The 13610-nt window shown below is 42.6% G+C and overlaps 1 protein-coding gene across 1 annotated transcript; it reads left to right on the top strand.

Annotated features, from left to right (window-relative positions):
- Positions 1-20: 20 nt before the first annotated feature.
- Positions 21-12643, top strand: POLR3C (RNA polymerase III subunit C). The gene is made up of 15 exons (XM_040412853.1): positions 21-148; positions 1419-1587; positions 1893-2148; positions 2316-2507; positions 2580-2662; positions 2736-2840; positions 2921-3013; positions 3210-3290; positions 3374-3425; positions 3562-3622; positions 3715-3865; positions 11616-11717; positions 11928-11977; positions 12101-12250; positions 12334-12643. The coding sequence occupies exons 2-15, from the start codon at positions 1441-1443 to the stop codon at positions 12416-12418; spliced, it is 1608 nt and encodes a 535-aa protein (XP_040268787.1). The 5' UTR covers positions 21-148; positions 1419-1440; the 3' UTR covers positions 12419-12643.
- Positions 12644-13610: the final 967 nt, after the last annotated feature.

The following is a 13610-nucleotide window of genomic DNA, read 5'->3' on the forward strand; positions in this document are numbered from 1 at the left end:
CCCCTGTAGTCCTCCACAACCAACAAAAGAAGTACAGAGAGTACGGCGCCCGGGACTGCTCAATCCCAGTCACTACACACCAGTGTGTCAACCAGCTTTATTAACAACTAATGTGGACACACATGACTTTCTGACGTAGAGTCGACAGGTACGAGGGTGAGAGGGTCGGGGCTGTAGTGGAACTACAAGTCTCAGCATGCTGATGATATACTACTCCTATTATAGAGGGTCGGGGCTGTGGTGGAACTACAAGTCTCAGCATGCTGATGATATACTACTCCTATTATAGAGGGTCGGGGCTGTGGTGGAACTACAAGTCTCAGCATGCTGATGATATACTACTCCTATTATAGAGGGTCGGGGCTGTGGTGGAACTACAAGTCTCAGCATGCTGATGATATACTACTCCTATTATAGAGGGTCGGGGCTGTGGTGGAACTACAAGTCTCAGCATGCTGATGATATACTACTCCTATTATAGAGGGTCGGGGCTGTGGTGGAACTACAAGTCTCAGCATGCTGATGATATACTACTCCTATTATAGAGGGTCGGGGCTGTGGTGAACTACAAGTCTCAGCATGCTGATGATATACTGCTCCTATTATAGAGGGTCGGGGCTGTGGTGAACTACAAGTCTCAGCATGCTGATGATATACTACTCCTATTATAGAGGGTCGGGGCTGTGGTGGAACTACAAGTCTCAGCATGCTGATGATATACTACTCCTATTATAGAGGGTCGGGGCTGTGGTGGAACTACAAGTCTCAGCATGCTGATGATATACTACTCCTATTATAGAGGGTCGGGGCTGTGGTGGAACTACAAGTCTCAGCATGCTGATGATATACTACTCCTATTATAGAGGGTCGGGGCTGTGGTGGAACTACAAGTCTCAGCATGCTGATGATATACTACTCCTATTATAGAGGGTCGGGGCTGTGGTGGAACTACAAGTCTCAGCATGCTGATGATATACTACTCCTATTATAGAGGGTCGGGGCTGTGGTGAACTACAAGTCTCAGCATGCTGATGATATACTGCTCCTATTATAGAGGGTCGGGGCTGTGGTGAACTACAAGTCTCAGCATGCTGATGATATACTACTCCTATTATAGAGGGTCGGGGCTGTGGTGGAACTACAAGTCTCAGCATGCTGATGATATACTACTCCTATTATAGAGGGTCGGGGCTGTGGTGGAACTACAAGTCTCAGCATGCTGATGATATACTACTCCTATTATAGCTGTTAGGGTAGTAACGTGTGCTGTATGGCACCATACTGGGAGTTGTAGTCCTAACATCTCCATCTCGGGTGTTCGATCACTATGGTACTACAAAAACCAGCATGCCCTGCGAGAGCAGCTGCCAGGTTTATACATTGCGGACTACAACTCCCAATGTGTGGTTTTGTCGTAGGTTGGACCGCGGAGGAGGCGCCATGACGGCGATGGAGATGTGGCTGAGCGCGCTGCTCCTGCAGGAGCACTACGGCGAGATCGTGGAGCGCGTGGGCGCCTTCCTGATCCGCAACGGCGCCCAACCGCTCAGGGTGATCGTCAGCGAGACCGGGACCCCCACCGACCAGGTAAGGGGGCCGCCATCAATTCCTCACCATCTTCAAGATCTCCGTTTGCTGTCAGTGACTGAAAACCCCCTGGTGACCTAGTGATAGGCAAACTGCGGCTCTCTAGCTGTTGCAGAACTACAACTCCCAGCATGCAAAGACTGCCTCCAGCTTTCAGCCTACAGCAGGGCATGGTGGGAGTTGTAGTTTTGCAACAGCTGGAGAGCCGCAGTTTGCCTATCACTGACCTAGTGCATCAGAGGGTTTGTTCCAGTGTGATCCATTGGAACAGACCCTCAGCTGTGAGATGTCCCGCCCTCTTGCAGGTGAAGAAGGCGCTGTGCGTCCTCCTGCAGCACGGCCTGGCCACGTACCAGATGCACCGCCGCGGCTTTGTGGAGTACTCCGCCCGCTGTGACCGCTGCCTGCGCATCCTGCGCTTCCCCCGCTACATCTTCACGGCCAAGACGCTGTACGGGGACGCGGGCGAGCTGATCGTGGAGGAGCTGCTGCTGAACGGGAAGATGACGCTGACCGCCGGCGTGAAGAAAGTCGCCAACCGCATGACCGAGACCATGGAAGGCAAGTGATCAGAGCCTCGTACAGCCCCCTAGTGGTGCGAATCACTAACTGCACGAAGGGTTCAACCCAACTGTCAAGAGGTGGAATACCGTCCTGGCCTAATGCTCCTCACAGCTGAGGCTCTGGTACAGTTGCACGCCATGCTAACAGGTGGTGTCTTCCCGCAGACGGGAAGAGCATAGAGTACAGCGAGGTGCTGGCGACTTTCACCCAGTTGGCAGACACTCACTTTGTCCAGCGGTGCCCGGGGGTGTCCGATACTGGGGACGCGCCCAGGGTAGAGGGGCGTCGGCCCCCAGCCCCCACACTGGTCACCAACGAGAAGGAGATGTACTGCGTCCCTAAAGTCACCCTGATCGGTAAGGAAATTCAAAGCCCGGGTTATATCGGGGCGAGGGGTGGGCGCTCACTGTGTCTTGTGTTCTCCGCAGGGAGGGGGAAGCGGCGCCGCTCTTCCGATGACGATGAAGGCGCCACTCAGAGCAAGAGGCCGAAGAGAGACAGCGGTGCAGAGGTGAGTACCGGCCAGCGGGCGGGGGGCGCTGGACGTCGCCTTCAGGTCATGTGACCGGCTCCTCCTTCCCCAGGACGGCCAGGACGATGGGATCTACTGGCAGATCAACATGGATCGCTTCCACCAGCACTTCCGGGATCAGGCCATCATCAGCGCCGTGTCCAATAAGATGGACCAGGTAGGAGGCGGGCCGCCCCAGAACCTCACGCCTCGCCAGGGGGCGCAGCTCCTGATCCGAGCCTCTGTTTTGGATTACAGACCAGCAGTGAGATCGTCCGCACCATGCTGAGGATGAGCGAGATCACCACCTCCTCCAACGCCGCCTTCACTCAGCCGCTCTCCTCCAACGAGGTATTCTCCGAGGAATGCCAAAGACAGTGCCACCCCTGCCCACGGGTTGGGTCTGGTATTGCAGTGTACCACACACGTGGTGGCGCTGTTTTTAGCAGAGAGCAGCCATCTTTTTCTCATCCTAGATAATGATAACTGAAGTCTGAGGTGGTCTTCCCCTTTAAGAACTTACTTAATTTTTTTTCCTGATTTGCAGATTTTCCGAGCTTTGCCCGCAGGGTACAACATTGCCAAGCAGGTGTTGGACCAGTACCTAACGCTGCTGGCGGACGACCCGGTAATGACTCCGCCCATTTTCCGGCTGCCCCCCCCCCCCCCCCCCCCACACCCTCTAACCCTGCTCTCTCTTGCTGATTGCAGTTGGAGTTTGTCGGACGGTCGGGAGACAGCGGCGGCGGGATGTTCGTCATCAGTATCCTTCTGTGATAGGGGAGGGTTTTACAGATTTGTTTTCTCTCTGTTAATCCGGCGATGCCCCCCCCCCCCTCGTTCCGGATTAAAGGGATTGTACATCCAGTTCTGTCTCGTTGGTTTCTTGACTCCCTAAGATCTGCACAAAGCTGTCACCTCGCTGGCCACCTCCAACCTGGAGTCCATCGTCCAAGAGAGGTGAGAAACGGAGAGAAAATGGTCGTTTGTTTGTTTGTTTTTTATTTCTCTGTTTTTGACTTTTTCTTTTTGTTTCTTTGTTTTTCCGTCAGGTTCGGCTCTCGCTGCGCCCGGATCTTCCGACTCCTCCTACGAAAGAAACACCTGGAGCAGAAACAAGTGGAGGATTTTGCAATGATCCCAGCGAAGGAGGCGAAAGACATGTTATACCGCATGTTATCAGTCAACCTAGTCAACCTGCAGGTCAGTGACGCCTCCTCATCTACAGGGGGCAGTATTATAGCAGTTATATCCCTGTACATAGGAGCAGTATTATAGTAGTTATATCCCTGTACATAGGAGCAGTATTATAGTAGTTATATTCTTGTACATAGGAGCAGTATTATAGTAGTTATATTCTTGTACATAGGAGCAGTATTATAGTAGTTATATTCTTGTACATAGGAGCAGTATTATAGTAGTTATATGCTCATATATAGGAGGCAGTATTATAGTAGTTATATTCTTGTACATAGAAGGCAGTATTATAGTAGTTATATTCTTGTACATAGGAGCAGTATTATAGTAGTTATAGTCTTGTACATAGGAGGCAGTATTATAGTAGTTATATTCTTGTACATAGGAGCAGTATTATAGCAGTTATATTCTTGTACATAGGAGCAGTATTATAGTAGTTATATGCTCATATATAGGAGCAGTATTATAGCAGTTATATCCCTGTACATAGGAGCAGTATTATAGCAGTTATATTCTTGTACATAGGAGCAGTATTATAGTAGTTATATTCTTGTACATAGGAGGCAGTATTATAGTAGTTATATTCTTGTACATAGGAGCAGTATTATAGCAGTTATATTCTTGTACATAGGAGCAGTATTATAGTAGTTATATTCTTGTACATAGGAGCAGTATTATAGTAGTTATATGCTCATATATAGGAGCAGTATTATAGTAGTTATATTCTTGTACATAGGAGCAGTATTATAGCAGTTATATTCTTGTACATAGGAGGCAGTATTATAGTAGTTATATTCTTGTACATAGGAGGCAGTATTATAGTAGTTATATTCTTGTACATAGGAGCAGTATTATAGTAGTTATATTCCTGTACATAGGAGGCAGTATTATAGTAGTTATATTCTTGTACATAGGAGGCAGTATTATAGTAGTTATATTCTTGTACATAGGAGCAGTATTATAGTAGTTATATTCTTGTACATTGGAGCAGTATTATAGTAGTTATTTTCCTGTACATAGGAGCAGTATTATAGTAGTTATATTCTTGTACATAGGAGCAGTGTTATAGTAGTTATATTCCTGTACATAGGAGCAGTATTATAGTAGCTATATTCTTGTACATAGGAGCAGTATTATAGTAGTTATATTCTGGTACATAGGAGCAGTATTATAGTAGTTATATTCTTGTACATAGGAGGCAGTATTATAGTAGTTATATTCTTGTACATAGGAGCAGTATTATAGTAGGTATATTCTTGTACATAGGAGCAGTATTATAGTAGTATTATACTCTTGTACATAGGAGCAGTATTATAGTAGTTATATTCTTGTACATAGGAGGCAGTATTATAGTAGTTATATTCTTGTACATAGGAGCAGTATTATAGTAGTTATATTATTATACATAGGAGCAGTATTATAGTAGTTATATTCTTGTACAGAGGAGCAGTATTATAGTAGTTATATTCTTGTACATAGGAGCAGTATTATAGTAGTTATATTCTTGTACATAGGAGCAGTATTATAGCAGTTATATCCCTGTACATAGGAGCAGTATTATAGCAGTTATATTCTTGTACATAGGAGCAGTATTATAGTAGTTATATTCTTGTACATAGGAGCAGTATTATAGTAGTTATATTCTTGTACATAGGAGCAGTATTATAGTAGTTATATTCCTGTACATAGGAGCAGTATTATAGTAGTTATATTCCTGTACATAGGAGCAGTATTATAGCAGTTATATTCTTGTACATAGGAGCAGTATTATAGTAGTTATATTCTTGTACATAGGAGCAGTATTATTGTAGTTATATTCTTGTACATAGGAGCAGTATTATAGTAGTTATATTCCTGTACATAGGAGCAGTATTATAGCAGTTATATCCCTGTACATAGGAGCAGTATTATAGTAGTTATATTCTTGTACATAGGAGCAGTATTATAGTAGTTATATTCTTGTATATAGGAGCAGTATTATATTAGTTATATTCCTGTACATAGGAGCAGTATTATAGTAGTTATATTCTTGTACATAGGAGCAGTATTATAGTAGTTATATTCTTGTACATAGGAGCAGTATTATAGTAGTTATATTCCTGTACATAGGAGCAGTATTATAGTAGTTATATTCCTGTACATAGGAGCAGTATTATAGTAGTTATAGTCTTGTACATAGGAGCAGTATTATAGTAGTTATATTCTTGTACATAGGAGCAGTATTATAGTAGTTATATTCTTGTACATAGAAGGCAGTATTATAGTAGTTATATTCTTGTACATAGGAGCAGTATTATAGTAGGTATATTCTTGTACATAGGAGCAGTATTATAGCATTTATATCCTTGTACATAGGAGACAGTATTATAGTAGTTATATTCTTGTACATAGAAGGCAGTATTATAGTAGTTATATTCTTGTACATAGAAGGCAGTATTATAGTAGTTATATTCTTGTACATAGGAGCAGTATTATTATAGTTATATTCTAGTACATAGGAGCAGTATTATAGTAGTTATATTCTTGTACATAGGAGCAGTATTATAGTAGTTATATTCTTGTACATAGGAGGCAGTATTATAGTAGTTATATTCTTGTACATAGGAGCAGTATTATAGTAGTTATATTCTTGTACATAGGAGCAGTATTATAGTAGTTATATTCTTGTACATAGGAGCAGTATTATAGTAGTTATATTCTTGTACATTGGAGCAGTATTATAGTAGTTATATTCTTGTACATAGGAGGCAGTATTATAGTAGTTATATTCTTGTACATAGGAGGCAGTATTATAGTAGTTATATTCTTTTACATAGGAGCAGTATTATAGTAGTTATATTCTTGTACATAGGAGCAGTATTATAGTAGTTATATTCTTGTATATAGGAGGTAGTATTATAGTAGCTATATTCTTGTACATAGGGGCAGTATTATAGTAGTTATATTCTTGTACATAGGAGCAGTATTATAGTAGTTATATTCTTGTACATAGGGGCAGTATTATAGTAGTTATATTCCTGTACATAGGAGCAGTATTATAGTAGTTATATTCTTGTACATAGGAGGCAGTATTATAGTAGTTATATTCTTGTACATAGGGGGCAGTATTATAGTAGTTATATACTTGTACATAGGAGGCAGTATTATAGTAGTTATATTCTTGTACATAGGAGCAGTATTATAGTAGTTATATTGCTGTACATAGGAGCAGTATTATAGTAGTTATATTCTTGTACATAGGAGCAGTATTATAGTAGTTATATTCCTGTACATAGGAGGCAGTATTATAGTAGTTATATTCTTGTACATAGGAGCAGTATTATAGTAGTTATATTCTTGTACATAGGAGGCAGTATTATAGTAGTTATATTCCTGTACATAGGAGCAGTATTATAGTAGTTATATTCTTGTACATAGGAGCAGTATTATAGTAGTTATATTCTTGTACATAGGAGGCAGTATTATAGTAGTTATATTCTTGTACATAGGAGCAGTATTATAGTAGTTATATTCTTGTACATAGGAGCAGTATTATAGTAGTTATATTCTTGTACATAGGAGCAGTATTATAGTAGTTATATTCTTGTACATAGGAGGCAGTATTATAGTAGTTATATTCTTGTACATAGGAGGCAGTATTATAGTAGTTATATTCTTGTACATAGGAGCAGTATTATAGTAGTTATATTCTTGTACATAGGAGCAGTATTATAGTAGTTATATTCCTGTACATAGGAGGCAGTATTATAGTAGTTATATTCTTGTACATAGGAGCAGTATTATAGTAGTTATATTCTTGTACATAGGAGCAGTATTATAGTAGTTATATTCTTGTACATAGGAGGCAGTATTATAGTAGTTATATTCTTGTACACAGGAGCAGTATTATAGTAGTTATATTCTTGTACATAGGAGCAGTATTATAGTAGTTATATTCTTGTACATAGGAGGCAGTATTATAGTAGTTATATTCTTGTACATAGGAGCAGTATTATAGTAGTTATATTCTTGTACATAGGAGCAGTATTATAGTAGTTATATTCTTGTACATAGGAGCAGTATTATAGTAGTTATATTCCTGTACATAGGAGCAGTATTATAGTAGTTATATTCTTGTACATAGGAGCAGTATTATAGCAGTTATATTCTTGTACATAGGAGCAGTATTATAGTAGTTATATTCTTGTACATAGGGGGCAGTATTATAGTAGTTATATTCTTGTACATAGGAGCAGTATTATAGTAGTTATATTATTGTACATAGGAGCAGTATTATAGTAGTTATATTCTTGTACATAGGAGCAGTATTATAGTAGTTATATCCCTGTACATAGGAGCAGTATTATAGTAGTTATATTCTTGTACATAGGAGCAGTATTATAGTAGTTATATTCTTGTACATAGGAGCAGTATTATAGTAGTTATATTCTTGTACATAGGAGCAGTATTATAGTAGTTATACTCTTGTACATAGGAGCAGTATTATAGTAGTTATATTCCTGTACATAGGAGCAGTATTATAGTAGTTATATTCTTGTACATAGGAGCAGTATTATAGCAGTTATATTCTTGTACATAGGAGCAGTATTATAGTAGTTATATTCTTGTACATAGGGGGCAGTATTATAGTAGTTATATTCTTGTACATAGGAGCAGTATTATAGTAGTTATATTATTGTACATAGGAGCAGTATTATAGTAGTTATATTCTTGTACATAGGAGCAGTATTATAGTAGTTATATCCCTGTACATAGGAGCAGTATTATAGTAGTTATATTCTTGTACATAGGAGCAGTATTATAGTAGTTATATTCTTGTACATAGGAGCAGTATTATAGTAGTTATATTCTTGTACATAGGAGCAGTATTATAGTAGTTATACTCTTGTACATAGGAGCAGTATTATAGTAGTTATATTCCTGTACATAGGAGCAGTATTATAGTAGTTATATTCCTGTACATAGGAGCAGTATTATAGTAGTTATATTCTTGTACATAGGAGCAGTATTATAGTAGTTATATTCCTGTACATAGGAGCAGTATTATAGTAGTTATATTCTTGTACATAGGAGCAGTATTATAGTAGTTATATTCTTGTACATAGGAGCAGTATTATAGTAGTTATATTCTTGTACATAGGAGGCAGTATTATAGTAGTTATATTCTTGTACATTGGAGCAGTATTATAGTAGTTATATTCTTGTACATAGGAGGCAGTATTATAGTAGTTATATTCTTGTACATAGGAGCAGTATTATAGTAGTTATATCCCTGTACATAGGAGCAGTATTATAGTAGTTATATTCTTGTACATAGGAGCAGTATTATAGTAGTTATACTCTTGTACATAGGAGGCAGTATTATAGTAGTTATATTCTTGTACATAGGAGGCAGTATTATAGTAGTTATATTCTTGTACATAGGAGCAGTATTATAGCAGTTATATTCTTGTACATAGGAGCAGTATTATAGTAGTTATATTCTTGTACATAGGGGGCAGTATTATAGTAGTTATATTCTTGTACATAGGAGCAGTATTATAGTAGTTATATTATTGTACATAGGAGCAGTATTATAGTAGTTATATTCTTGTACATAGGAGCAGTATTATAGTAGTTATATTCTTGTACATAGGAGGCAGTATTATAGTAGTTATACTCTTGTACATAGGAGCAGTATTATAGTAGTTATATTCTTGTACATAGGAGCAGTATTATAGTAGTTTGTCTGGGGCCAGGCTGCTTCAGGGTCGGCCAAATTCTATATCCCCCCTCCCATCACTACAGAACATCCAGAGTAATACAGCGCACATACCTCTTACATCCAGTGACGTCTCTTTGATGTAGATGTTCTTTCCTTATGTTCTCCCTTCAGACCAGAACACCAGTTTTCAGCCATTTCTCATCCTACCACCCCAAATATTGTGCCGCTGTGCTCCCCAATACTATACTGCAGAAACAGATAAACCCCCTGATAATACTAGTGCTACACAGATAATGCCCCCAATAATTATTGCCACACAGTGCCCTAAAATAACTGTGCCCAGCAAGTAGTGCCCCTGACACTAATGTTGTAAACAGAACGTCCCCCAAAAACAATTGTGGTAAGCTTATACTGTGCCAAGGTGCCCCCACAGTAATAGTGCTCCCAAAAGTCCCACCAATAGTAGTAATAGTGCTCCTACAGGGCCCCCAACATGTCCCCACTGTGCCTCGGAAGAAATAATGCTTCCATAGGGCCCATACTAGTAATCATGTTCCCCATAGACCCCCAGTAGTAATAATTCTCCTTATAATATGCCAGTGCAAACAATACCCCCTTTTAATGCCCCCAGTTGAGCTAATGTCCACATAGTGCCCCTATAATGTACCAGTATATAGTGCCCCAGTAGATGCCCTCAGTGTCCCCCTTAATTTGCAAGTATAAAATGCCCCTTTTAAGTGCCCCCCATAGATGAGCCCATAGTACTCCTCTCTCCCTTTCCCCATAGTACCCACCATAATGTGCCCCAGTATAAAATGTGCCTATACAGAGCCCCCCGTATAAAATACCCCTTCTGTGTGGCCTCAGTAGAAGCCCCCATAGTGTTCCTCCCCCCCTTCCCCCATATAAAATCCCCCTTCTTTGTGGCCTCAGTAGCTGCCCCCAATAATGTGCCAGTAACAAGTGCCCCCATAGATGCCCCCCAATAATGTGCCAGTAACAAGTGCCCCCATAGAGGCCCCCCAATAATGTGCCAGTAACAGGTGCCCCCATAGATGCCCCCCAATCGTGCCAGTAACAGGTGCCCCCATAGATGCCCCCCAATCATGTGCTAGCGCCCCCTGGAGTTTTGCGCCCGGGCCAACGCCCCACTGTCTTGTACATGATGATATTATATAATCAGGACACAAATATATATTTTGAATTCTTTATTTATACATTTTCATACAAGAAGTGATAAGAAATGGGGGTGTCCGGGTACGGGGATATTTTGGGGCTGGTGACGGCGCCCTCAGATTCTCCTCGTTTACTCCGGGTCCCAGTTTCCTCCTTGTCGATTCCTCCTCAGAAGCTGCAGGATCCTCCTCCGAAGCATCTCGTCCACGTCCATGTAGAGTCTTCTCACCTCCCTCCCCGCGTTCTGCCGTCTCTCACTATGGAGGGAATTCGCCCATTGATGACTGGCAGTGCGCACTTTATATGCAGCGTTGCGTCTGGTTGGGAAACGATACGTAGAATGTCAGGACGGTTCATACATGGGGGGGGGGCACGTTTAACCCTCGCCCCCAGTCATCAGGGAGGGGACGACTTGTATAACTGATCAGATGATCCTTGTTATAATTACCCATAAATTGGATTCCTAACTCTTCTATAAACCACTGCTCTGTTTTTCTTCACTCTGATTGGTTGGCCGGAAGTAGCGGCCGATCTTCTTATAATGTCCTCGCCATCCCCTCGCACCTCAGGGGCGGGGCTCGGAGTTGTCTCCATCTCTCTCCTCCTTCTCTGTGAGTTGCTTGGTTCAGCAGATGCCTCCTCCATACCTGTGTAGAGGTGACGGAACCTCCAATATATAGGGGGTGTGGCATGCAATCCGGTGACTTTATGATGTCATAAGCACCATAGCTACAGCTTAAAGGTACAGTAACAACCATTGTGACCTATATTGTCTTTGTGCTCGATGGATAGACCCTTAGGGACACTCAGTTGTACTTTTCTTTATTTTTTGGAATTTAATGTAATCTTGTAAATCTCATTCTCTCTTGTCTGTAGGAAATTCCTAAAACTCCTGATCACGCCCCATCCAGAACCTTCTACCTGTACACAGTGAATCCTCTTTCGGCCGCTCGGATGTTACTGCAGAGATGCTACAAGGTACATACAACGTCCTCTCCATTTCTAATAAGGCTTTTTATTTTATTTTTTATTGTTGAAACAGGTGCAGTTCCACCTTTAGCCTGCAGGCGGTGATGGTATACAGTGCATCTCCTTTTCTATAGCACCACCTGCAGGTCAAGGCGAAGAACTGCTCCCAATTGTCATTAGGAGACTACCAGTTTAGTTTCCACCATTTTTTACCCTCAGACAGTGGCTAATCTGATCGAGAGGCGACAGTTCGAAACCAAGGAAAACAAGTAAGTGTTGAGTATAACAATATGGCTGCAGCCACCAAATATACGTTTATTATTGCGCCCTCTACTGGGGAATATTTTGGGGCTGCCGCGTCACCACTGTCCTTCTCTTGCTGTAACCGTCAGGAGGCTGCTGGAGAAATCCCAGAGGATTGAGGCAATCCTCACCTCCATGCAGGCCACCGGGGCTGAGGAGTCTCAGCTCGCGGAGATCGAGGAGATGATCACCGCCCCGGAGCGCCAGCAGCTCGAGAACCTGAAACGGAACGTGAACAAGTGAGTGGAGACTGAGCCGCCATATTTCATCTGTTACAGACCTATTATCATTTTGACCTTTCGCTTCTCTCTTTGACCCACAGACTGGATGCCAGCGAGATCCAGGTGGATGAAACCATATTCATTCTGGAGTCCTATGTGACTAGCACAAAGGCCACTATCCTCTGACGCACAGGACCTCTGTTCCCAGCTTGTACACCGTGTGTGCAGGTGGTGGTCTATCGGTTGGCGTCCCACCTGACAACGTGGTTATTTCACCACTCCCCTCCCCCACCTTGTCCTCCCCCACCTTGTATATACTATGTGACCCGCCTACCCCTCCCTCCGATACTGGCCTAATAGTTGTGACGCCATCATACGTTAGGGACATCCTGGGGCTGGACGCGGCACGCTGTGATTTGCCAGCGTGGTTATTTTTCTGCCTCCGCGGAGGCGTCCGGCCGCTGCGTCGCATTCACAATTTACATCTTCGCTGCAGATTTTGTGAAATAAATTTTTTCCTGGATGGTTTCTTCCTGTTGTCTGTCATTCTGTGAAGTCTTGGAGGCGGAGCCTGATCTCTGCGCGATTCTCACAGTGACCAATCGGAATCCGCTGTTCATTCTTCCGCTGCAATTCGTAGTATGAGCTGAGGTCTGATTGGTTGTTGTGAACAAGGCCACACCTACTCTGAGCAATATGGCTGGAGGATGGCAGAGGCCGGTGGGCATTTCCATTGTGTGGCGGTATTATACAGTCACGTGGGGGCAGAAGCAGGACGAGCTCTGTTGAATCCTGGCTAGAATGTGGCCACTATCTATCTGGTTTCAGGGTGATGTCATGTGTCAGTATTTGGGGGGGGTGAATTATAGTTATAATACAGTATGTGGAGGCACCATGGCACACAGCAGCGGATGGCAGTAGCAGGTTCAGTATTTGCAGGATGCAGAGTTTGTTTAGTCCCCAGTCACACAACCGTATCATGGCCTAGTCGGTTTTTCGGACCGGAAACTCTGTGCACTGGCCATGTTCACCACACATCGCGGTGCGGACCCATTGACTTAAATCGGTCCGCGATCTGCAAGATGTGGGCAAAGATAGGGCATGTCCTATCTTTTGCAATGCGGAGGCATGGACCTGGAAGCACACGGAAGGTAGGACATGAAGTCGATGGGTGCACACGGCTGGTGCCCGTGTTTCGCGGTCCGCAAAATGGACACTGCGGTGTGAATAAACCCTTAGGTTGGTAATAGGTGTGGAGGAGGCTGGAAAAGTGAGGAGCCAACAAACTGTCAAGTGGTCATCATGGCGGTCTGGGCCAGATGGAGAAGACTGGAAAGTGAAGGACTCCAGACAGAGAAGACGTTACTTGTAAGTCACT

Source organism: Bufo bufo, chromosome 11, assembly GCF_905171765.1.
Source record: "Bufo bufo chromosome 11, aBufBuf1.1, whole genome shotgun sequence".
NCBI lineage: Eukaryota > Metazoa > Chordata > Amphibia > Anura > Bufonidae > Bufo > Bufo bufo.

Excerpts from the sequence above, each read along its gene's own strand:
- POLR3C (XM_040412853.1), top strand. The coding sequence starts at position 1,441 with ATGACGGCGATGGAGATGTGGCTGAGCGCGCTGCTCCTGCAGGAGCAC. Across the intron at positions 1,588-1,892 it reads CCGGGACCCCCACCGACCAG|GTGAAGAAGGCGCTGTGCGT; the intron begins GTAAGGGGGCCG and ends GCCCTCTTGCAG. Across the intron at positions 11,978-12,100 it reads TTCGAAACCAAGGAAAACAA|GAGGCTGCTGGAGAAATCCC; the intron begins GTAAGTGTTGAG and ends TGTAACCGTCAG.